Source organism: Hemitrygon akajei, chromosome 21, assembly GCF_048418815.1.
Source record: "Hemitrygon akajei chromosome 21, sHemAka1.3, whole genome shotgun sequence".
Classification (NCBI taxonomy): Eukaryota; Metazoa; Chordata; class Chondrichthyes; order Myliobatiformes; family Dasyatidae; genus Hemitrygon; species Hemitrygon akajei.
In genome coordinates, this window is record NC_133144.1 from 37,846,586 (window position 1) to 37,872,523 (window position 25,938).

Genomic DNA, 25,938 nt, shown 5'->3' on the forward strand with positions numbered 1-25,938 from the left:
GGAGGTGGGATGGCTCTGTTGGTAAAAAATGAAATCAAATCCTTTGAAAGAGGTGACATAGTATCAGAAGATGTAGAATCCTAGTGGATAGAGTTAAGAAACTGCAAGGGTAAAAAAGACCTTCGATAGGAATTGTATCCAGGCCGCTGAATAGTAGCCAAGATGTGGGTACAAATTACAGCAGGAGATAGAAAAGGAATGCAGAAAGGACAATGTTATGATAGTCATGGGGATTTCAATATGCAGGTAGATTGAGAAAATCAGGTTGGTGCTGGATTCCATAAGAAGGAACTTGTAAAATGCCTATGAAGTCACTTTTTAGAGTAACTTGTGCTTGACCCCATAAGAGGAAAGGCAATTCTGGATTGGGTGTTGTGTAGTAAATTAGGTTTGAGTAAGGAGCTTAAGGTAAAGGAACCCTTAGGAGACAGAGATCAATGATCATTATATGATAGAATTCACCCTGCAATTTGAGTGGGAGAAGCAAAAGTTAGATGTATCAGTGTAACTGTGGAGTAAAGGGAATTACAGACTCACAAAAGAGGAGCTGCAGTTTCTGCGAGCAATACCTTACCAAGTACGGTACATCATCAGTGCCCGACGCTTTGAGAGAGTTCACCTTCTTAAAAGATGTCGGCCTTTGAGACAAGATCACAGGGCCACCAGATGTTGCAGGAATTTGCACAGGTTTAGTTTTATTCTCCCTTTCAAAGTGTGCGTAAAAGACATTGAGCTTCTCTGTCATCTGGGAGTGAAGCATCACAGCCACTTGTGGCTTTGTAGGATGCAAACCCTGCCAGAGTTGACGTACATCCGATTCCATCTCTAATGTCATTTGGAACTGATTTTTCACTCTTAAAATAGCTTTCTGCAGGTTGTACCTGGACTTCTTGCATAGTTCTAGTTCACTGGTCTCAAGAATCAGACGTGCAAGGGGACTTAGGAGTCCTTGTGCAGGATTCCTTAAAGGTTAACTTGCAGGTTGAGTCCGTGGTAAGGAATGTTAGCATGCATTCCAAGAGTAGGATGTAATACCAAGGCTTTATAAGGCATTGGTCAGACCACATTTGGAGTATTGTGAGCAGCTTCGGGCTTCTTTTCTAATAAAAAATATGCCAGCATTGGAGAGGGTTCAGAAGAAGTTCACAAGAATGATTTTGGGAATGAAATGGTTAACATATGAGGAGTGTTTGATGGCTCTGGACCTATATTCACTGGAGTTTACAGGAATGAGGGAGGATACCATTGAACTTAACAAATATTGAAAGGTTTAGATAGAGTGGATGTGGAGAGAATGCTTCTTACAGCGGGGGAGTCTAGGACCAGAGGGCACAGCTTCTGAATAGAGAGGTGTCAATTTAGAACAGAGATGAAGAGGGTAGTGAATCAGTTGAATCCTTTGCCATAGGCTGCCGTGGCGGTCAAGTCATTGGGTATATTTAATGTAGAAGTTGAAGCATTCTTGATTAGTCAAGGCATCAAAGGTAACGGGAAGAAGGCAGGAGAATAGGGTTGAGACTGGTAATATATCAGCCATGATGGAATGGAACACTGTAAACTCATCTTCAACTAACCTATTATTACCATATCTAAAGTACATTTCCACTGGATTATTTCTAAATTTTATCTTGGGGTTGGATCAATTTGTATAGAAGAGACAAGGGCAAGAAATAAGCTCCCATGTGAAAGGCTGAATATATTTTCACTTTCAAATTCTGTTTTCCTGTGAGGTTCTGTGTCATCCTTGAATCTGGCAGAGAGCACTGACTGGATAACTGCTGGGAATCGGGCTCTGCATGACGGCTAGCAATTTGTAAAGTGACGGCGCAGGGTGGGATTGGCGGATATGGTGTCTAAATGTGATTCTGACATCAGGTTTGGGAAATACTTGGAGTTAGGGAGTCCCAAGGTTTTCTTGCAGAGCCCCAGGAGAATATCTGCACCTTCTTGCTCCCAATTTATAAAGATGAACTTTATTTGTACATATACATCAAAACATTAAAACACATGGCAAAATGTGTTATCTGTGTCAACGACCTTGGATGTGCTGGGGCCCCTGTTACTTGGGCTTCAGTTTAAATTATACTTTATGAGGGTACCCTGGAAACTCAATCTTTTTACACAGTATGTAAGTGAATATTAAGTAAAGCATTTACATTTGGTGCTACTTTCATGAGGTCTGTGTGCCCACACGTAAGACCATAAGACAAAGGAGCAGAAGTTGGCCATTCGGCCCATCAAGTCTGCTCTGCCATTTTATCATGAGCTGATCCAATCCCCCGCCTTCTCACCATAACCTTTTATGCCCTGGCTACTCAGATACCTATCAATCTCTGCCTTAAATACACCCAATGACTTGGCCTCCACTGCCCCCCGTGGCAACAAATTCCACAGATTCACCACCCTCTGGCTAAAAAAATTTCTTTGCATCTCTGTTCTGAATGGGCGCCCTTCAATCCTTAAGTCATGACCTCTTGTGCTAGACTCCCCCACCATGGGAAACAACTTTGCCACATCCACTCTGTCCATGCCTTTCAACATTCGAAATGTTTCTATGAGGTCCCCCCTCATTCTTCTAAGCTCCAAGGAGTACAGTCCAAGAGCGGTCAAACATTCCTCATATATTAACCCTCTCATTCCTGGAATCATTCTAGTGAATCTTCTCTGAACCCTCTCCAATGTCAGCACATCCTTTCTTAAATAAGGAGCCCAAAACTGCACACAGTATTCCAAGTGAGGTCTTACCAGTGCCTTATTGAGCCTCAACATCACATCCCTGCTCCTATACTCTATTCCTCTAGAAATGAATGCCAACATTGCATTTGCCTTCTTCACCACCAACTCAACCTGGAGGTTAACCTTAAGGGTATCCTGCATGAGGACTCCCAAGTCCCGTTGCATCTCAGAACTTTGAATTCTCTTCCCATTTAAATAATAGTCTGCCCGTTTATTTCTTCTACCAAAGTGCATGACGGTACACTTTCCGACATTGTAATTCATTTGCCACTTCTTTGTCCATTCCCCCAATCTATCCAAGTCTCTCTGCAGACTCTCTGTTTCCTCAGCACTACCGGCTCCTCCACCTATCTTTGTATCATCAGCAAACTTAGCCACAATGCCATCTATTCCATAATCCAAATCGTTGATATACAACGTAAAAAGAAGTGGCCCCAACACGGACCACTGGTAACCGGCAGCCAACCAGAATGGGATCCCTTTATTCTCACTCTCTGTTTCTTGCCAATCAGCCAACGCCCTATCCACGTATGTAACTTTCCCGTAATTCCATGGGCTCTTATTTAGCAGCCTCATTTGTGGCACCTTGTCAAAGGCCTTCTGAAAATCCAAATACACAACATCCAATGCATCTCCCTTGTCTAGCCTATTTGTAATTTCATCGAAAAATTGGTCCTGATGAAGGGTCTTGGCCCAAAACGTCGACAGTGCTTCTCCTTCTAGATGCTGTCTGGCCTGCTGTGTTCCACCAGCATTTTGTGTGTGTTGTTTGAATTTCCAGCATCTGCAGATCTCCTCGTGTTTGCACTAGGTTTGTCAGGCAGGATTTTCCTTTAAGGAAACCATGCTGAGTTCTGCCTGTCTTGTCATATGCCTCCAGGTACTCCGTAACCTCATCCTTGACAATCGACTCCAACAACTTCCCAACCACCGATGTCAAGCTAACAGGTCTATAATTTCCTTTTTGCTTCCTTGCCCCTTTCTTAAATAGTGGAGTGACATTTGCAATCTTCCAGTCCTCTAGAACCAGGCCAGAATCTATCGACTTTTGAAAGATCATTGCTAATGGCTCCGCAATCTCCACAGCTACTTCCTTCAGAACATGAGGGTGCATTCCATCTTGTCCAGGAGATTTATCTACCCTTAGACTATTCAGCTTCCTGAGTACTTTCTCTGTCATAATTGTGACTGAGCATATTTCTCTTCCCTGACACCCTTGAGTGTCCGGTATATTGCTGATGTCTTCCTCAGTGAAGACTGATGCAAAATACTCGTTCAGTTCCTCCACCATCTCCTTATCTCCCATTACAATTTCTCCAGCATCATTTTCTATCGGTCCTATATCTACTCTCATCTTTGATATTATTTGCTAGCTTCCTTTCATAGTTCATCTTTTCCCTCTTAATGACCTTCTTAGTTTCCTTTTGTAAGCTTTTAAAAACTTCCCAATCCTCTGTCTTCCCACTAATTTTTGCTTCCTTGTATGCCCTCTCCTTTGCTTTTACTTTGGCTTTGACTTCTCTTGTCAGCCATGGTTGCATCCTTTTTCCATTCGAAAATTTCTTCTTTTTTGGAACATATCTGTTTTGCACCTTCCTCACTTCTCGCATAAACTCCAGCCACTGCTGCTCTGCTGTCCTTCCCGCTAGTGTCCCTTTTCCAGTCAACTTTGGCCAGTTCCTCTCTCATGCCATTGTAATTTCCTTTACTCCACTGAAATACCGACACATCGGATTTCGGCTTCTCTTTCTCAAATTTCACAGTGAACTCGATCATGTTATGATCACTGTCTCCTAATGGTTCCTTCACCTCCATCTCTCTAATCACCTCTGGTTCATTACACAATACCCAATCCAGTATAGCCGATCCCCTAGTGGGTTTAGCATCAAGCTGTTCTAAAAAGCCATCTCGCAGACATTCTACAAACTCTCTCTCTTGAGATCCAGTGCCGACCTGACTTTCCCAATCCACTCACATATTAAAATCCCCCACAATTATCATAACACTGCCCTTTTGGCAAGCCTTTTCTATTCATGAGTGATGTAAATTCCAGACAATGTGTATTTAGTCTGTACACAATGAAATTAAATCATACAATATGTTTCTGATTAAGATCCTCTTTATAAGCATTCCCTGAAATCAAGAATGGAATGTTTCCACTCTAGTTCTGAGAACTCTGTGCTGACTGAGCGTGGGATCCAGAGGCTTCAGTGAGGCAGGAAGTGCTTGAAGTGGTGGGCGGTGAGTAATTTGTGAGCTAGTGGGCTCCTCTCGGTCTCTATTCTGGGTTTCCATGTGCTCCCAATGCCTGGATTCAAGGTTCTCTGCACCAAACTTAATGTTTCTACTCTTTGAGTGGACATGCCAAAGAGTTCCAGTAGTCAGTAGGGATGCTGCACTTTCTTGAGAGAGCCAATGGAATTTTCTTGAAGGAATCAAAGGTTATGGGCTTAACACAAAGGTAGAAGATTAGCCATAGTCTCATTGACTGGAGCAGCAAGCACAAAGGGCCAAACTCCTGCTTCTTTCTTTTGTGTTATTATGATTATTTTCCTCTATTCTCTTCACACTCTTGTGCTATGACATAGTTCAGTACAGAGGAATTCAGAGTTCTGGTGCAGGGCAGGTTCATGCCATAGTCTTCCCAAAAATCACTAAGCGATAAGTGAGCGGGGGCATTCAGCATAGTTTGCGCACCAAAGTCCCCATGGAGACATTAGACTGGATGGAGAAAGAGCTTAAAAGAAGCAAGCTGGAACAGTTAGCTTATTTTGTGTGCTGCAGTTCCTTAGGTGACACTGGATTACATAGAGGGAGATCGAGTTTAACAGAAATAAGCTGGGTCAGTTGGCACATTTTGCGCCGTAATTTCTGAGGAGGCATTGGATTGTGTAGAATCAGAGAGAGTTTAAAAGAAGTGAACAGGGGCAGTTGGCACATTGTGTATGCCATAGTTCCCAAGGAGACTTTGAATTGTGCACAATTAGGCACTTGACAAGGTCTTATAAAAAGAAGTTAGGCTTACGTGGAACAGCCATTGTGTGAGTGGGCAAGTGTTAAGAGTGGGAGTTGAGGCTTTGGAAAAGAGAGGTGTCGGCCGTAGGTAGAATATTTTTCATCATTTATTCTTTCTGTCTTCTTTTGCACATTTAGAGCTGTGGGGATGCCAGGCAGGATAGTGGAATAGTCCTCTTGTGGGGTGTGGGAAGGCATGGGGATCTCCAGTGTCCCTGATGACTATATCTACAAGAAGTGCATTCAGCCGCAGCTTCTAACAGTAAGAAGTTGGAGCTGGAACTGGATGAATCTGGATCATTCGGGAGTTGAGGGGTTGATGGACAGGACATACAGGGAGATAATTCCATTCAAGGTGCAGGACGCAGGTAACTGGGTTTCCGTCAAGAGGGGATAGGCAGTCAGTGCAGGGTGCTCTGTAGCCAATCCCCTCAACAGTAGATATACTTTGGACACTGCTTTAATACGGTTGGGGTGGGGGATGACCTAGCAGAGGAAAGCCACAGCAGTCAGGTCTCTCGCGCTGAGTCTGGCTCTGTGGCTCAGAGGGGAAGGGAGGAGGGAAGAAAAGGCAAGCTGTAGTGACAGGGGATTCGTTGGTTAGGGGAACTGAAAGGAAGGTCCATGGATGAGAAGGAGATTCCCAGATTGTAGGTTGCCTCCTGGGTGCCAGGGTCAGAGACTTCTTGAATCAAGTCCATAGCATTTTTAAGTGGGAGGGTGACTAGCCAGTCGTACCAATGACTTGGGCAGGAGGGGTGATGAGGCCCTGTAAAGTGAGCTCAGGGAGTTAGGTGCGAAGTTAAAGGACAGGACCTCTAGGGTTGCGATCTCAGGATTGCTACCCCTGCTATGTGCTAGTGAGGCCAGAAGTAGGAAGATTCTACAGTTTATGTGGCTAAGGAGATGGTGCAGGAGGAAAGTCTTCAGATTTTTGAATCATTGGGCTCTTTTTCAGAGAAGGTGGGACCATACAGAAGGGACAGTTTGCACCTGAACTGGACGAGGACTAATATCCTAGTGGGAAGGTTTGCTGATGCTGCATGGGGGTGGGCAAGGGGGGGGGTTAGAGGAGGGTTAAACTAGAGTTGCAGGCGGATGGGAACCAGACTGTCAGATCACACTTTGCATGTAGTGACCATGACGTCTTTAGTTTCAAGGTAATTATGGAAAAGGATAGATCTGGTCCTTGGGCTGGGATTTTAAATTGGAGAAAGACCAACTTTGATGGTATCAGAAAGGATCTGGCAAGTGTGGATTGGGACAGGCTGTTTTCCGGCAAAGTTGTACTTGGTAAGTGGGAAGCCTTCAAAAGTGAAATTTTGAGAGTACAGTTTGTATGTTCCTTTCAGAATAAAAGGCCAGGATATCAGGTTTAGGGAGCTTGGTTTTCAAGAGATCTTGAGGCCCTGGTTAAGAAAAAGAAGGAGGTGCAGAGCAGGTATGTGAAGGTAGGAACAAATGAGGTACTTAGGGGAAAAGAACTGCAAGTCCAACTCCTGGCCTTCATGTGTGGCTTAGCTACTAAGCCTGGTGGAACCGTTTCTACTGACAGAAGAAGGGGCAAAGGTGGGTTACTGGTGCCTTAAAATCAGTGGCTTCAGGCAGATAGGGATCGTCAGCTGTGGTTAGCTGTGGAGAAGGAAAACTCTGAACTCAAACCTCGGCTCTCTTGTGACTATATCCATTCATGGGGAAGGCTTCTGGGGTAAACCCCGAGGAAAAATCCGGAGCTGCAGTTCTTCATACAGTTCTATGTTAAGTTCAACACTGACTGGCAATAGATGCCACCTGTGCCAAAGTGTATTGGTCTCTGCCATTCCTTTGGATTCATCAGCTTCTTGGGCAATATTTGCTCTCCATATTGTACTGTCCTGGACTGTGTATCAGCTAGGACACAACCTCCGACCAATGGAGGGCCTCAGTGTTCAGCCTGTCCTTTAAGACCATGATTCAGGTGTTCTCTATGGAGAAGTGATCTATATGAGATTGGGTATCAATTAGAATTTAATTAATATTGACATATTTGTGATCGTTATTATTCAAATTAGGAAAAAAGCCAAGATTTCCTAAAATTAGTATTGTGTGCAGTTTTGGTCACTGAATTACAGAAAGGATATTAATAAGGTTAAAAGAGTGCAGAGAAGGTTTACAAGGTGTTGCCAGGACTTGAGAAACTGAGTTACAGAGAAAGGTTGAATAGGTTAGGACTTTATTCCCTGGAGTGTAGAAGAATGAGAGGAGACTTGATAGAGGTATATAAAATAATGATGGGCATAGGTAGAATGAATGCAAGCAGGCTTTTTTTCACTGAGGCTAGGGGAGAAAAAAACCAGAGGACATGGGTTAAGGGTGAAGGGGGAAAAGTTTAAAGGGAACATTAGGGGGGGCTTCTTCACACAGAGAGTGGTGGGAGTGTGGAATGAGCTGCCAGATGAAGTGGCAAATGTGGGCTCACTTATAACATTTAAGAAAAACTTGGACAGGTACATGGATGAGAGATGTATGGAGGGATATGGGCTGGTTGCAGTTCAGTGGGACTAGGCAGAAAAATGGTTTGGCACAGCCAAGAAGGGCCAAAAGGCCTGTTTCTGTGCTGTAATGTTCTATGGTTCTAGTATGCATGCATTCTGAACTACTTAAGATAATGTAAAATGTTCATCTTTTTGAATGCCACTTTATTTCTCTTAAACCATAAGACCATGATGTAGGAGCAGAATTCAGCTATTCGGCCCATTGAGTCTGCTCTGGCATTCCGTCATGGCTGATAATAGCTCTTAAAGGAATACATCTGGAATGAAGATCAATGAAAATATAACTGATGTTAAAATGCTTCCTGGTTTAACTTTTGTGTCAATATTTGATCTAGAATCTTAAAATTTTGCTTTTATGAGAGCAGAGTATTAGTTTTAGAGTCATAGAGTTATATACCACAGAAGCAGGTCCTTTAGGCTCAACCCTGTGCCGACCAAGTTGCCTAATTGATCGAGTCCTATTTGCCTGTATTGGCCTATATCCCTCTAAGTCTTTCCTATCTATGAAATTTTCCAGGTGTCTGGTATATTTCATAATTTTACCCACCTCTACAACTCATTCCATATACTCACCACCCTCTGTTTGAAAAAGTTGCCCCTCAGGTCCCCTTTAAATCTTCCCCATCTCACTTTAAGATTTTGGCTATTCAGCCAATCTAAAGAGATTATCTTTATTAGATTTATACCTTTATTTGTAACTTGTGCATTGAAACGTCAAAATATACAGCGAAATGCGTTATTTGCATCAGGAGCCCACAAGTGTCACCACAGTTCTGGTACCGACATAGCATGCCCATAACTTATCAACCCTAACTCGTACATCTTTGGAATGTGGGAGGAAACTGGAGCATGGGAGGAAAGCCATGCAGTCACAAGGAGAACTTACGGCCAATGGCAGGAATTGAACCCAATCTTGCAGCTGTAGCTGTAAACCATTGCACTAACCTCTATCCTATCAACCCCAACTGACTCCAATGTCTGTCATTCCCTCCCCCTTCCTCACCTTGTTCCACCTATCACCTACCCACCTGCATATCACCCTTCCTCTCACATATGTTTATACACTGAAAGAGATTAGCTCAGTGTGTAGAAGTGAGGTGGTGGAATGAGACAGGGTAGATGATAGATGGATCAAGGTGGAGGTGGGGGTGGTGGGTAGATGACAAGCAATGGATGCCTGAGAAGGTGAAAAAGAAGTATTTTCTTTCTGTGCGGTGGTGAAATAGAAATGATTTTCTTATTAATATATTTTGATTCACCCTATAGGACCTACAATGACTCATGTGATGAGAAATTTGACCAAGATGAACCTAAAATCTGCTGTACATTAGATGACATCCCATTGGTCAGGTAAGGTAGCACCTAACGCTGCTCTCTGAAGTTAATATTAATAAAAACATCAGTTCATACAGAGTAGGAGGAGACAATCCATTTTGCCAGTGCTGGCGATTTGATTGAATGATGCAAGTATTCCCATTCTGCTTCTCTTTTGCCAAATTCTAGTAAATTTCTTCTTTGTAGCTATTCTCTCAGAAAAAGAAATGTTGCTTTGATACATTCCTTTCTAGGTTAAACACCGACAAAGAAACTATCCGATTAACACCTACTTGTTTGGAACAAGTACCAAAGGCATTGACTGTCCTCTGTGTGGTGGACATGAGGAATGGATTGTTAGTACCAGTACTGACTGATCAGTCTGGGCTCTGAAGGACAATTTCAGCAGGTGGTGAGCAACATGAGAAATAAATTGACTTGACCCCATCTCATCAACCTGCTCATGATATCATTAGTAGGAAACGCCATCCTTCTGGAGACAAAGTCCCATCTTCACGACAAGAACATTCATCATGCTGTGTGGCACTGACGTTGTGCTGAATGGGGGAAGAGATAGGGCAGGTCTGGCAGCTCAAAACTGTGTTCTGTGAATCACCCGTAGCAACAGAAATATAATTCATTGCAATTTGCAACCTCAGAGTTGGGAACATACTTTACTCCAGATTCTAATCAGTTCAGGGGTTGAACCTGGTTCTATAAGGAGCAGTACCCAGCATACCGAAAATGAACTACCAACCCAATGAAGATGCAGCACAACAGTCAATTCACAATCAAGTTTATTATCACTGGCATATGTTGTGAAATTTGTTGTTTTGAGCCAATATGGTGCAAAACATAAAAAGAGGAATAGTGAGGTAGTGTTCGGAAATCTGATGATGACAGAGGACAAGAAGCTGTTAGTGAACGTTGAGTCTGGGTCTTCAGTGCTCCTGTACCTCCTCACTGACAGTCATAATGAGGAGGAGCATATCCCAGATCGTAAGTGTCTTTACTGACGAATGCTGCCTTCTTGAGGTACCTCCTTTTGAAGATGTCCTTAATCTTTGAAATTGGAGGGCTGTCTCGTGATGGAGTTGACTGAGTCTACAGCTCTCTGCAGCCTCTTTCAATCTTGTGTATTGGGGACTCCATTCTAGTCAGAATACTCTCCACTGTACATCTGGAGAAATCGACAAGTATCTTTGGTGGGACAACAAATCTCCTCAATCTCCTAATGAAATATAGTCACTGTTATGCCTTTTTCATGATTGCATCAAAGTACTGGTCCCAGGATAGATCATGCTAAATAGCAAAAGCAGCAAGTAACAAAGCCAGGTAATCTCACAACAAGCAAAGTAGTTCAAAGATCTGCTGCCCTACCATATCTAATGACAAACAGCAGTGGTCAACTAATCATCTATTAGGACTAGGTAGACCCAAAATCAAGTCCATCCTCAACTTCAGCGAATAACTCACATCCTGCCACCCCTTTCCAACAGTGCAAGGTGTAAGTTAGGAGTGTAATAGAGGACTCTCCATTTACCTGAATGAGCTCAACTTCAACAACTGAAGATCATGTTCAACTACGTTCCAAATGGATAATCTATCTCAGCTACCACATGAGATCTCCTCCATTACAAAAGCCAGCCTTCAGTCAATTTAATTCAGTTTGTATGCCTATAGTTTATACATTGTATTTCTTCAGTCCATACATTGATTGAACAAAAATTTGGAGGCAATCAAAATCCTATCTCTAATATTTGAGACTTCAAAGTTCAAAGTAAATTTATCAACGAAGTACATATATGTCACCATATACGACCCTGAGATTCATCTTCTTGCAGACATTCATGGTAAATACAAAACACACAATAGAATCAGTGAAAGACCACACCCAACAGAACAGACAAACAACCAATGTGCAAATGACAGCAAATTGTACAAGTACAAAAAAAGTAATAATCATAATAATAATGATAAATAAGTAAGCAATAAATATGGAGAACATGAGATGAAGAGTCTTTGAAGGTGAAGCTGAGTGAAGTTATCCCCTCTGGTTCAAGGGCCTGATGGCTGAGGGGTAATAGCTGTTCTTGAACCTGGTGGTGTGGGTCCTGTACCTTCTTCCGGATGCAGCAGTGAGAGTCTAGCCTGGATAGTGAGGGTCCTTGGTGATGCATGCTGCTTTCCTGTGACAGCACTCTGTGCAGATGTGCCCAGTGATGAGGAGGGCTTTATCCGTGATGGGACTGGGCTGTATCCACTACTTTTTGTAGGCTTTTCCATTCAGAGGCATTTGTGTTTCTATATCAGGTCATGATGCAACCAGTCAATATACTCTCCACCACACATCCATAGAAGTTCGTCTGACTTTTAGATGACCTACCAAATCTACTCAAACTTCTAAGAAAGCAGAGGCACTGCTGTGCTTTCTTCATAGTTTCTGATGATCTCACCCAGTCCCTGAACTACTCCATCCTGATCAAAAAGGCACAACAGCGCACTTATTTCCTGTGAAGCATCAAGAAAGCTCACCTCTGTCCCAGGATACTGATGGACTTTTACCGCTGTACCATACTCACCAACTGCATCTCAGTGTGGTATGGCAATTGTCTCATATCAGACCACAAAGCACTCCAGCAGGTGGTGAAAACTGCCCAGTGGATTATCAGTTCCCAATTGCCCACCATTGAGAACATCTATCATAATCGCTTCATGGGCAGGGTGAAAAGCATTATCAAGGATGCATCTCATCCTAACCATGGACTTTTTACTCTCCTCCCATCCAGTAGGCGCTTCAGGAGCCTCTGCTCCTGCACCAGCAGGCTCAGGAAGAGCTTCTTCCCTAAGGCTGTGACCCTGCTGAACCTCACATCACAGCACTAAGCAGTATTGCACCCATATTGTACTGTCTCAGTACTTTTATAATTGTGTGCTGTAGCACTCACTTTTTATTCACAATTATTTTGTAAATAACACTATTCTTTTGCACTTCTGGTTGGATGCTAACTGCATTTCATTGGCTTTGAATCTGTACTCGGCACAATGACAATAAGGTTGTATCTAATCTAATCTACAAACGTAATTGCACATATGTGCTGAGCACATGGCAGATCCTCTGAAATGATGACACTGAAGGATTCAAAGTTGCTGACTCTCTCCATCTCAGATTCGCCTGGCTCAAGGGACCTCCAGTTTCCTCTTCCTGAAGTCAATAAACAGGTCCTTCGTCGTGCTGACATTGAGCGAGAGGTTGTTGTTGTGGCATCACTCAGACAGTTCTTCAATTTCCTCCTGCGTGCTGACTTGTCATCACCTTTGATTCAGACGACGACAGTAGTGTCATCAGCAGACTTAAATATGGGTTGGAGCTGTGCTTATCCTCACAGTTATGAGTATAAAGTGTGTAGCCGTGTGCTGATGCAGATTGGTTTTGCCAATCTGAACTGACTGGGGTCTGCAAGTGAGGAAATCAAAGATAAAGTTGCACAAGGAGGTATTGAAGCCAAGGTCTTGAAGCTTATTGATTAGCTTTGAGGGGGTGATGGTATTGAATGCCAAGCTGTAGTCAATGAAGAGCATCTTCCAGATGTTGCAGAAATGAGTGAAGAGCCAATTAAATGGCATCTGCTGTTGACCTGTTGTGACGGAGGGAAAATTGGAGTGGATCCAAGTCATTTCTCAGGCAGGAATTAATACGTTTCATCATCAACCTATCAAAACACTTCATCACTGTGGATATAAGTGTTACTGAATGATAGTCATTGAGACAGGTTACCACGTTCTTCTTAAGCACCGATATCATTAAAGCCTTTGAAGCAGGTGGCTGTCTCAGACTGGAGATGAGAGAGGGTAAAGCTTTCAGTGAACTCTCAAGCCAGTCGATCAGCATAGGTCTTTAGTACTCGGCCAGGTTCCCCGTTTGGGCTGGATGCTTTCCATGGTTCCCCCCCCCCTCACCCTGAAGAATCCTCTCACATCTGCCTCAGAGACTGAAATCACAGGATTATCAGGGGGTTGTGGGAGTTCCTGAAGGTTCCTCCATTTTACGATGGTCAAAGTGAGCATAGAAGACATTGAGCTCATCTGGGAGCAAAACACTGTTGTCACCCATGTTGCTTGCTTTCACTTTGTAGGAGGTGATAGTATTCAAGCTCTGCCACAGCTGTCGAGCATCCTTTAGTGATTCAAGATTGGTCTGGAATTGCCACATCGTACTTGAGATGAATTTCTGGAGATCGTACCTGGACCTCTTGTATTTTACGTGGTCACCAGACCTGAATGCCTCTGATTGGCTGTCAACAGCTTGTGGATCTCGTGGTTCATCCAGGGCTTCTGGTTGGGGAAGACTGAATGATTTTATGGGAGCATAAAACTGTCTACAACTGTTTTTATATAGACTTTCAGTCTACAGTAGAACTGGCCGAGTCTCCAGTGCAGTTACAACATGGGCATTTATCTTGTTCTGTCCACAGTATGTGGGATAAAATGCATTCCAGCTAATCATTGCATTCTCAGTCATCAACAAAATAATAAAGGTGTTTTTGATAGTGTAATAAACTGGTATGATCTTGCTTCTAACTTGCTGGCTGGCATACAATGTGGATTTGACAAGGCTCAATTGCTCTTCACCACCTCCTTAGTTTAATCATAGACCAAGGACCCGAATTCAAAAGTGGGTCGAGAGTGACAGCCAATGACGTCATGGCTGTGTTATACCAACTGTGACCTCAAAGTTCAGAACAAAGTCAATGGGAATCAAGAGTGGAAGACTGTAATTGTTGCAGTTATACCTTGCATTAATGAAGAAATTGGGGTTGCTGGAGATAAACTGAGTTCACCCCGTGAATCAATGGACAATTCACATTTAACCCTTTGCTTGAAGTGGATTACAATTGTGCCACTGGAGCAGAGAGGCTGAGCTCTAAACCATCACTGACTTGTTTACTGAAGCACATCAGAGTGTGGGCATTAGCTCACACCGCCAACGCAAGCTCCACTAATAACCCTTCCAATGCTCTCCAATGGTAAAGATTTATGGCAGCCCCAGGATACGGGATCCATTTCATATAACAAGTTATTAATGACAGGTGCTGTTATTAAAAATTTTGATGAAGCAGTTGGGTAATTAAATCTTATTAAAAAAGACTTTCATTTACATATGAGACACCAGGATGTGATAAAAGTAAGTAATAATGCTTGATACTGAAGGCTGGGTCCTGTGTGATGTGTCATGATATAGATTTTAAATATCTAACTACATTCACAAAATTTACTGCGGCAGAACTTAATAGTTTGGAAATTTTGTTCCCACATTTCTTAATAATATAGGAAATTGAGGTATTTGCATTGCCTGTCCAATGGGTAAACATATTTTTTGGGATGTGCCTTTAAAACTATCAGTAACAGTGCCCATGAGGTTGGAAATATGACTCCACTCCAGCTGATGAGACCAATGCCACAATCTGTGTGATGCACCGTCAATAACTCTCCGAGACGTGAGGCGAGAAATAGGCTTTTATTGGCTGGAAGAAAGAACAAGCAGCAATTGACCACCACACTACATCCTGGAGGCTGAGGGCAGGGCTCAGGCTCCAATCGCCTTTATACTGGGGTCTGTGGTAGGAGCCACAGGAGCAGTCAGCGGGGGGGGGGGGGGTGTCCAGACAGGTATATGTAGTTCACCACACTGTGAATGGCAAGATGACTGGAGGCCATCAAGAATTTGGTGATCGATGAGGCTTTACTGAGTGGCTCACTGCGGTATGCATTACAGTTGTTACTGCCAGATAAAAAGCTGCTGATTGGAAGCTGAGACATTCAGTAATACTAGATGATTCCAACTGTAGTGCCAAGGACTTGTAATTGAAAAATAAGCCGCACTTCTAGTCAGGCTGTAATTCTGGCATCTTTCTGAGAACGCACAAAATTCCTCGTGCTTTTTGCCTTGAGCAATTCAGTTAAAAGTTCATGTGGCTGCTTTTATATGCACAATGTTCAAGCCTTTTCTCCCTTTCTCCCTCCTTCCTCTCCCCCTACAGTAAATGTGGCACCCTCCCTCCCGAGAGCTGCCTCTTCAGTTTGATCTGCAACACTGGTTCTTTTATGGGTAAGTCCTGCACTAAAATACAGTGGAAGGAGGGTGAGTGACTACAATTTGCTCAACTTATTTTCCATGTGAAAATGATGCTCATTAGCTTATTGATTAAAATCAGATATATAACCACTGACATTTGCTGTGAATTTTGTGCTTTTGCAGCAGTACATACAAAGCATAAAACATTACTGTAAGTCACAATAAATATATATATAAACAATAGTACAACAGGAGAGCAAAATAGTGAGGTAGAGTTCATTGTTCATGGGTTCATGGACCATTTGGAAATCTCATGGCAAAGTGGAAGAAGCTGTTCCTGAAACATTGAGTTTGCATCTTCAGGCTCCTACACTTCCTCCCTGATGATAGCGATGAGAAGAGTGCATGTCCTGGATGGTGATGGTCCTTGAAAATGGACGTTGTCTTCCATTGGCTTTTGAGGATGCTCCCAGTGCCAGTGAGATTGAAGTATCGTCTCACTGGTTGTGATGCCTAAAGGGGTGTTACAGTACATGCAGCTGTCGCACGGCTCCAGCGACCCACTCCGTCCGTGAACCCCAGTGCGGTATGCATATTTTCTCCCAGATGCTCCTATTTCCTGCCATATCCCACACGGCCATGATTCCAGGTTACAATGGCTCTCCTAGTCTCTCCCTCCCCTGCAGTGGTGCCACGAACTTGGCTCCTGCTGATTTCCTCTGGGAGACCAATCCCCCTCAATGGCATTCAGAGTGGTATATCTGTTTGCGAGGGGGATAGCTACAGGGAATTCCTACGTTACCTGCATGAACCTGCTGCATTGTCTAATGGGTCACCCATGGCTTATTAATCCTTCATTATTGCACAGTATCCAGACTAGAATTTCTCAACATACTGTTCCAAAAAGCACTTGCACTGTAGAATGCTCTGAATCAGAATTGCTGATCTGGTTTGCCCTGTTTTCATGTTGATTCAAGTCACTTATAATTAGAGTTGTATCCATTTTGCATATGTCTCAAATCTCATGTGCAATACCATTCCAGACATAACCACTATCGTTTGGGGGTCTTTATAAAATCCCCATTACCTCTCCTAGTCTGCCTATTAGTGCTCCTTATCTCCACCCATATAGATTTCAAATCCATATTCCTCTAGCTAATATCCTTCCTCATTATTGTACTGTTTCCCTTTTTTTAACTAAAAAGTAGTAGCATTGTTACAAAACCAAAGTTACCCATTCAGATTTAATCTGCCAGCTCCCCCATTTCAGAGTCAGTGGAGAAATGCAATTAGCCGACAATCATTGCCAGGAGGTAAATTGTGGCTAAGAGACTTGCCCACACAGGGAGTGGATTTGGAATTTCATCAACAGATAAAGGGAACTCTGGAGGCAGGGTTGGTTGGATGGGTGCTTTGTAATTATTGGAATATAATTGTATGCAATTGGACTGGAGTTCAACGGTTAGAAGTGGGGAGGAGACCCAAGAATAACACACAAAATTTGCAGTGCAAAAACAGTATATTTAGTTCTACAGCTCCATTTTTAAAAAAAGTATTATTAATTGGAATGTGAGTGTTACTGTCAAGGAAAATTACCTTCTTGAATGATTCTGTCTGGTGAATATACTCTCACAAGGGTGTTGTGTGGAGAATTCCAGGATTTAGACCCAGCAACCACAAAGGAACCACAATATCTGTCCAATTCAGAACGATGTGCCATTTGTAGAGAAACCTGTTCCAACATACCTGCTGCCTTTGTTCTTTTTGTGGGAAAGTTTGCTAGTTTGGGTCTCAAATTCAGCGAAGATTAATAAGTGCTTCCATCACAGATCACAGGTGGAAGAGGGAATGGTTGCTTATGGAGGCCTGTCACGTGGAATGTGCTTTCTCCATTCTGATGACACTCAGCATGTTGTAGAACTGCTGACTGTCCAATGGAAAAAAAACACAACATTGAAACAAATGTTGCTTACCAACCCATAAATGTTCTGGAAAATTTAGAGGAAATTTTGGCCGTGTTTCTGGTGCTTTTTCTGTGGAAATCTATGGATGTTGTTTCATGTAATATTTGCAGCTTCTTCCCTTTTTATACTTGTCATGGTCTAGTTCAGGAATCCATGGACCCCTTGCTTAATGGTATTGGTCCATGGCATAAAAAAGGTTGGCAACCCCTGCTCTAGTTTAACAAACATTCTTTATGTAAATGAATTTTCCTACTCAGCCAAATGTTATTCCCACTGTGATATCATTAACTTCTCTAAGCTAGACTTCTAACTTGCAAGGGGTTTACAGTCTTCAGTGAATGCTAAATTAGTAGTTTAGTGTGTATTTTTCAGCTAGTTTTGAGAATTCAAGAGTATTATTTCTATATTATAAAGGAAGTCTATGCCCATTATCCCAATAAGAAGCAGTTCACAGAAACTGCGGGATTGATCGTGGGTTCAGAATTATGCAGACAAGATAAAAAAAGAACATTTAGGTATTTTACAGCACAAGCCACATATATTAAGAGAATGATTCTGTGGACTTTTGGGTCACCACTGCCAACCAGTTGATAAATAGGACTGTGGAACCATTCCTGCTCTGTGTTTCTTAACTCCAGTCAATGCTGCTGAGAAATCTGTTTCTCGTAATCTTTTCCACCTTTCTGTAGCAATCATTAGACTGGATGTAACACCAAATTATCAACCTCTCCTTGTTACAATGTAACCCATCATTTACCAAGATTCCAGCTGTGGCTCAGTTACTGGCACTGTGACATCACGGTCTGAAGGCTGGGTTAAAATCCGACTTGAGGGATTTGAAATTAATGCAGTAGTACTATACTGTCAGAAATGCCACCTTATGGATGAAATGGGAATTCAAAGCTTTACCTGCTGTGTGAAGAGATATTTTAGAAATGTATACATTTTTCACAAAGCTGGAATAATCCATAGATACTGTATATCATTCATCAACACCTAAACAAATTATCTAGTCTTTTTATTCAATTCTATTTATCAGAGTACAAATTGGCTGCCACAGTCTCTACATCGCAGTAGAGAGCACATTTTTAAAATAAAAGCAAATCAAAAGTAACTGTTATTCTGCATAACTGCCGGTGCACAATCTTTTGCAGACGATGGCAATTCAGCGTTAAGAACAATTCTCAAAGAACAATCATCCTCATGTTCATTGTTTCCTCATATCTTAACACCTACTGAACTTGAAAATACTTTTACTTGACGTCAGTGTAGTTTGCCGAACTGAGATCATAAGAAATGCTAAGTTTGTTAACCAAGTTTTTGTATATGGCTTCTGAACATCACATTACGAGGGGTGATTGATAAGTTCATGGCCTAAGGTAGAAGGCGATGAGTTATTAACAAATTTTCTGCATAATCACTCAGAGTTGAACTGTACGTGCCTGTAACGAGAGCTGTATAACTCATCGCCTTCTACCTTAAGCCACAAACTTATCAATCACCCATCTGTGGACACTTTCTGGAGGGCCAAGATCCGTATGCTCCATGACCGCTGGACTAAGTGTGTAAATGTAGGAGGGGACTATATCGAAAAATAAATGTGCTAGGTTTTCTAAAATTGACTCCTTCTACCTTAGGCCATGAATTTATCAATCACCCTCGTATTTTAAAAAGTAATTTAAGACCCATTTTATTTATTTTTTAATCTTATGTTGCTGTGGCCACTTATGTGAGTCAGTACTTTTGAGATCAGATGTAGAAAGTCTGTCACATCATTTCCCCAACAAATAGATGCAGGCAATGAATGAAACTTGGCCTTTGAGAATGGATCCATGAATATAAAATATACAGTATTTGAATAAGTTCTCAGGGTGTAGTGTTTAAAAAGGAAATAAGTTATAACCGAACTTATCCAATATTGCCCAAGAGATTAAAGGAGTACCTGTGAGTGTTTGAAAATGTTTTTTTGGGTAAACGATCTTTTTGTGAACTGCTGCAAAGTTAGTAAACCCTGAGTGTTGTCTGAGTGGATGAGTAGACTGCAGTAATTCCATGGTGTATGGCAAGAGGTTTCCTCTTTAATCCTGCCTTATTTAAAATATTGCAGATTAATCAGCCAGTGTGTCACACTGTCCTTGTGTTTCAGTGATGTTGCTCGGTTTACTACGCTATGCACATGTGAAGGAGAGACACCAGAAGTCCGTACTGAATACTGCAGCGCTGGTCACGTGTTGGAGCTGTGCTGCAGGCCTCATCGTTGTGGGAAACTTCCAGGTAAAAACATCAAGAAACTTTAGGTGGAGAAGAGACTTTTGCCTACCTGTTAGTCCTTTTGATGAAATTGTTTTTCTCTATTAGTTAAGAACTTCATTGAAACAGCTAACTCCACCTCTACACTGCAACATGAATTGCATTTCAAAATAATTCTACAACAAGAAGTAAACCAAGACCAGTAGAGAGTCACTTTACAAGATTTCAGGATATCTCAGCTATCGAAATACTCCGTAGCATTAGTCTTTTTTTAGTATAGTATAGTTGTCAGGGCAGGAAAAAGGAAGCTGTTATTTTTTGTAACTCCAAAAACTAATCAAAAGGAAAACAAGGGAGTCCAGGGAAACGTGTCTACTTTGTTTTACTTTTAGTGAGGCACTCACACGTGACGTGGTGGCGTAATGACGTATGCCATTCACGTACTTTTACATATAACTCATAATGAATTATGTAAACAATGAAGAATATTTAATTAAAAAGTATATTTACAATATTACTCAAATTTTACTGAAATATTAAATACCCTACAGAAACCTAACTCTAAATGTGCCCACCACCTCATAAAATGCTCAGAGCATGTTCTTGTCGTAACCAATACTCTGTCAGAAAGGCAAACGTTAAACCTTATGGCAACACCTCCAGTTAAGGGACTGGCACCATTTTAGATACTATTAAGTTCAAATTCAAGTTCAAATTTAATTGTCTTTCAACCATACACATGTATACAGTTAAATGAAATAGCGTTCCTCTGGGGCCAAGGTGCATACAGTTGCAGTACATACATTACACAGTACATATGATTACGATAGCACATACAGTCACAAAATTAATATTAACATGTTCCTGAGTGGCATGGCCTGTAGATTGATGATGCATGGGTTGTTGTCCAGGAGCCACGTTTCTGCAAGAACAAGCATATAGCAGTTCTTCATCTCGTGTCGTGCTGGGTCAGCCACAGATTAAAGCAATCTAATGTCCTCCAATAAGTGAACACTGGAGAGCAGCACCAACAGGAGAGCCAACCTCAAACCTCAGCAAGGGCTTCAGCACGTCCACCACACCTCAGTTCTCTCCCACACCTCCTTTGGTGCCTCCTTCCCTTGAAGGCTATAACATGCTGCAGCTTAAGGGCTGGTCTGGGCAACAGCCAAGGACATTTAGCTCTGATGCTGTCAGTCTCGCCAATAAACCAATGAATTGAAATTACAGTATTTTGTATTACCAATATCCATCATGATCTTGCGATCACAAGAAAAATATTTGTACATTTGTCAGACCATTGCAACCAAGCGTGCCACCATTTTACTGGAAACTGTTTCAAATATCATCATTTGAATGGCATATGGCAAAGATACTGTATTACAAACACCATGGCAGGTACTCAGGACCATTGGAAAGACCAATGCCTGTATCACTCTATCATTTCCACCAACTTGGCCTTGAAAACATCAACCTCAACAGAAATCTTGCAGCAAGGAAATTAATGTCATGGTAGGTAACTCAAGGACTCCTCTTAGATCCTCATAAAACCAGTCCAATCTCAGCCAACAGGAGCCTCAGTCATCTACAACATATGAACTCATGTGTAATTCACTTTAATTAGTCCTTGAAGAGACTATTGGCTTGGCTTCCAAGAGGATGCAGTGGCAATAACTAGGGGTATTCAGGAACTCATTCATCAAAGACTCAAGGTGTTCTGGGATTACAGGCTCCACCCAACCTCAAGAGAAAAGAAACAGGTATCTGAAGACTGAGCAGAAAGCCAGTGACCTAAAGGATAGAGGGAGGCAGAAAGAGCACCAGAGGGCCAACAAATTGCTGACTGCCATGATATACACAGGATTTTCATTTCTGTCAAGGCACTATCCCACTGACAGTCAAGTATGTTGGCATTCATTTCAAGAGGACAGAAGTATAAAAGCAAGGACATAATGCTCAGAATTTATAAGGCATTAGTCAGACCAGGTTTGGATTATTGTGAGCATTTCTGGGTCGCATATCTAAGAAAGGATGTGTTGGCATTGGAGACGGATCAGAGGATGTTTATGAGAATGACCCCAAGAATGAAAAGGATTAATCTGTGAGGAGCATTTGACTGTTTTGGGCCTATAGTCACTGGGGTTCAGAAGAATGGAGAGGGTGTTTCAAATAGCAAGAGTGTCTAGGATCAGAGAGCACAGCTTCAGAATAGAAGGACATCCCTTTAGGACAGAGTTGAGCAACTTCTTTAGCCAGAGGATGGTGAATTCTGTTCTTGTGTCTTATAATCTTATGGAATCTGGGGAATTGCCACAGATGGCTGTGGAGGACAAATAGATGGGTATATCTGGGTATATTGGAGTGGCATGGTAGGATAGCATCGGAATAGTTCCTTACAGCACCAATGACCTGGGTTCCATTCCTGTTGTTGCCTGTAAGGAGTTTGCACGTTTCCTCCATGACTGCATGGGTTTCCTCCAGGTGCTCCAGTTTCTTCCCAAAATTCCAAAGGCATATGGATTAGAATTAGAAAGTTATGGGCAAGCTATGTTGACAGCAGAAGCATGGTGACTCTTGTGGACTGCCCCCAGCATATCTTCGGATTGTTGATGCAAACAAACTGTATGTTTTGATGTGACAATAAAGCTAATCTTTATCTTTAAATCATTAAGGCAAAGAATGATAGGTTCATAATTATTGAGGTTGTCAAAGGTTGTTGAGAGAAGGCAGGAGAATGGGAGGAGAGGGATAATAATTCAGCCATGATCAAATGACGATGCAGACTCACCCTAACCCTAAACCTAATCCTGCTCCTATGTCTTATGGTCTTATGAATTTATTAAGGTCAAAGGAGCACTCAGTGCCTGCTGAATGAAACTCTTTGAAGATGAGCTTAATCATGCCTCTTTCATTGACATAAGTACCCTTTGATTTATTTGGTATTTGGTGTTGCTCTGACTAAGACATCCAAAGGGCTATGTGCCAAATGAAACACAACAAAGATTTGGAAGGCGATTATGCATATCGCTGCTGAAGTCATAAATTCACAGCCTGATCATTTGCACGTGAGAAGGGGATAGTATGCAAGGGAATACTCTAGATATCATAGACATGATCATATTTATGAAAGGACTGTGGTACCTCATAGGACTCTTTGCCACACAGAAAGTCATTGTCGAGATCATCCCAACCATCTCCTCCACTGGCCTCAGGGCTGCTCACAGGATGCTGTTGATTTTCAGAACAGTGGATATGATCTTCATTGCCAAGCAATTCCAAGAGAAATTCAGCAGCACGAATCTCTGTATAAGATATTTTTACTCCAACTGCAAGAAATTGTGCGAACCTTCCTCAAATTCAGCTGGCCAAAGCATTTGCTGCCATCTTATATTTGTTCACGAACTTAACTGACCTACCCTTGGCTGATCCAATTTCAGTGCACCAGTAAATCTGCATCAATGCCCCAACAAGTCTTTCAATCTTTGGCAAAGACAAGAGATTCTGCAGATGCTGGAAACCCAAAGTAATAATGCTGGAGGAACTCAACAGGTCAGGCAGCATCTAGGGAAAGGAAGAAAGAGTCGATACTTCAGGCCAAGACCCTTCATCAGGACTGGAAAGGAAGGGGGAAGATGCCAGAATAAGAAGGCAGATGGAGGAGAAAGAGTACAACCTGGTAGATGATAGGTGAAGCCATGTGAGGTTTAAGGTACATGGGGGGCAGGTGGAGAGAGGAATAAAGCGAGAAGGTTGAAAGGTAAAGGGCCGACAAGGAAGCTGCTAGGAGAGGAAAGGGGTCCATTTAAGAAAGGTAAGGAGGATGGGCACCAGAGGAAGGTGAAAGGTAGGTGAGGAGAAGAGAAGAGTTAAGAGGGGAGCCAGAAAGGGGATTGGAAAAAGAGAGGAGAGGGAGGGGGAAAAATTACCAACAGTTAGAGAAATCATTCATGTTGTCAACTGGAGGCTACCCAGACAGAATATGAGGTGTTGCTCCCTCAGCTTGAGAGTGGCCTCATTGTGGCAGTAAGGGAGGCCATTGACCGACAAGTCGGATTGTTTATGGGGATTGGAATTAAAATGGTTGGTACAGAGTGAAGGTGTTCAGCAAAGCAGTGCTCCAGTCTACACTATGTCTCGGCGATGTAGAGGATACAGTAGATGACCATGACAGTCTTGCAGGTGAAGTGTTGCCTCACCTGGAAGGACTGTTGGTAGCTCTGAATGGAGCTGAGGGAGCAGAGATAGAAACAGAAAGATCGAGACAAGGAAGAGAGGTATCAGAAATGGACTAAGTGAATTTAAGGACAAGGTGGACATTGGAAGCAAAGTTGAAGAAATTGACAAGCTCACCTTGAATGCCTGAATAGCACCAATGCAGTCATCAACGGAGCACAGAAAGATTTGGGGAGCGTTACCAGTGAAGGCTTGGAACATGGACTGTTCCACATAGCCAATGAAAAGGCAGGGATAGCTGGGGCCCATGCAAGTTCCCATGTCTACTCATTAGGACTGGAGGAAGTGGGAGGAGCTGTAAGAGAAACTGGAAGATAATCTTTTTCCCTGCACTGATGCATGTCACCTCCAGCATGTTTCCTCCTGCTGTGCAAATTACCTGCAGGATAAATAGGAAACTGTTCAATGCATGTTGGATCCTCTCTGAAACTGAGGTCACTCCCACTGCAGTACTTGAGCTGTAGTACACAATGACACTTGGACACACTCTGAGTCATTGCTGATTTGTTCACTAAAGTATTAGAGAGGCCAGGCAATGTGCTCAACATTCGTGAACACTAACATATTCTTTCTACTATACAACCATATCCTTCAACAGATTGGAGGAGGAGCAGTCAACCTGTCCTGTCCTGCCGTTAATGTGGTCATGGCTGATCTACCCCAGGCTCAGCTCCTCTTCTGTGCTAGGGACCCAGAGATCTCAATCCCCCTATTTTTCAAATAAGTATCTACCTTCTTTAAACATCTCCTGTGACTTACCTTTTACAAACCTCTGGAATAAACAATTCAAGAAATCAAGAGATTCCCAATCCTTCCCACATCCCAGTTACCATCTCTCAGCAAAGTCAGATGAAATTCACCTCGGCCTGCAGTGGCCAGCGCAGCCTTTGTCCAACAGAGGAAAAGGCTGTTTGAAGATCACTACCTCAAACCTTACTGCTGAATGGGAGCAATGATCCCTGCCCTCTTCTCTTCAACTGAGACTTGGATAACTCATAGCCTCTGCAAGGCAATGGAGAGATGTCTCCTCAACCTCCTCCAAATCCCCTGGACAGTTGAAAGAATCAATGCCAGCATCTTCTTCCAGGCTAACATCTCTAGCACTGAATGCCCTATTTGGACTCAGTCAGCTACAGGCGGCACTAAATTCCTGATCTCTATTTTGAGTTTTGTCATGGCAAGAGATTATAGAATAGGAGATTGAAGGTAAAAGGTGTAAGGATGTCTTTAAGAACAATGGCACAAAGGGCTTCATATTCGTACATCACAGAGCACAAGGGAGCTAAGTGTAAATGGCAGGTGGCATGTTACACCTCATAAGCTATCCACCTCCGGGTCCGATAAAATGCCTCCTGCAACATTGGGGCAGAGTAAGGTGGTCCTGCATTGGCCTCAGAACTTGCAGAATTGGCACGTTATCCTCAAGTCTAAGAAGAGTAGTGAGAATGCAACTTGTGGTTGCATTAATAATTCCAATGTTGTGGTGGGAAAGGACAAAAACAGAGCAAAACAGGAAGTTTTAATTTGGAATAAGGCCAAATTTCCCTTTTACTTTGAGTCAATAAAAACAGATACAGCTGAAAATACTCAGCAGGCCAGGCAGCATCTGTGGAAGAGCAATTATGAAACAATTGCATTTCAATTCTGGGACCGTCCGTCAGAGTGAAGGAAAGCAAATTGGTTTTCAGTGGCAGAAAAGGGAATGGACAGAGCAAAGAGACTATCTCAGGTAGGGTGACACCAAAAGCCTTTAATAGCAGGATTGTACGATATGCCCAGCAAAAAGAAAATAGAAAAACTGAGCTAAAATTATGAC

General features: G+C 42.5%; 1 protein-coding gene across 2 annotated transcripts in view; it reads left to right on the plus strand.

Moving 5' to 3' along the window:
* Window positions 1-25,938, plus strand: part of LOC140714233 (transmembrane protein 150A-like) — a 79,762-nt gene that overhangs the window by 29,119 nt on the left and 24,705 nt on the right. For both annotated transcript variants that reach the window (XM_073025259.1, XM_073025258.1), the window contains 3 exons: window positions 9,552-9,635; window positions 15,641-15,708; window positions 19,786-19,913. In XM_073025259.1, coding sequence (XP_072881360.1) covers window positions 9,552-9,635; window positions 15,641-15,708; window positions 19,786-19,913 — 280 coding nt within the window. The remainder of the gene's footprint in view (window positions 1-9,551; window positions 9,636-15,640; window positions 15,709-19,785; window positions 19,914-25,938) is intronic.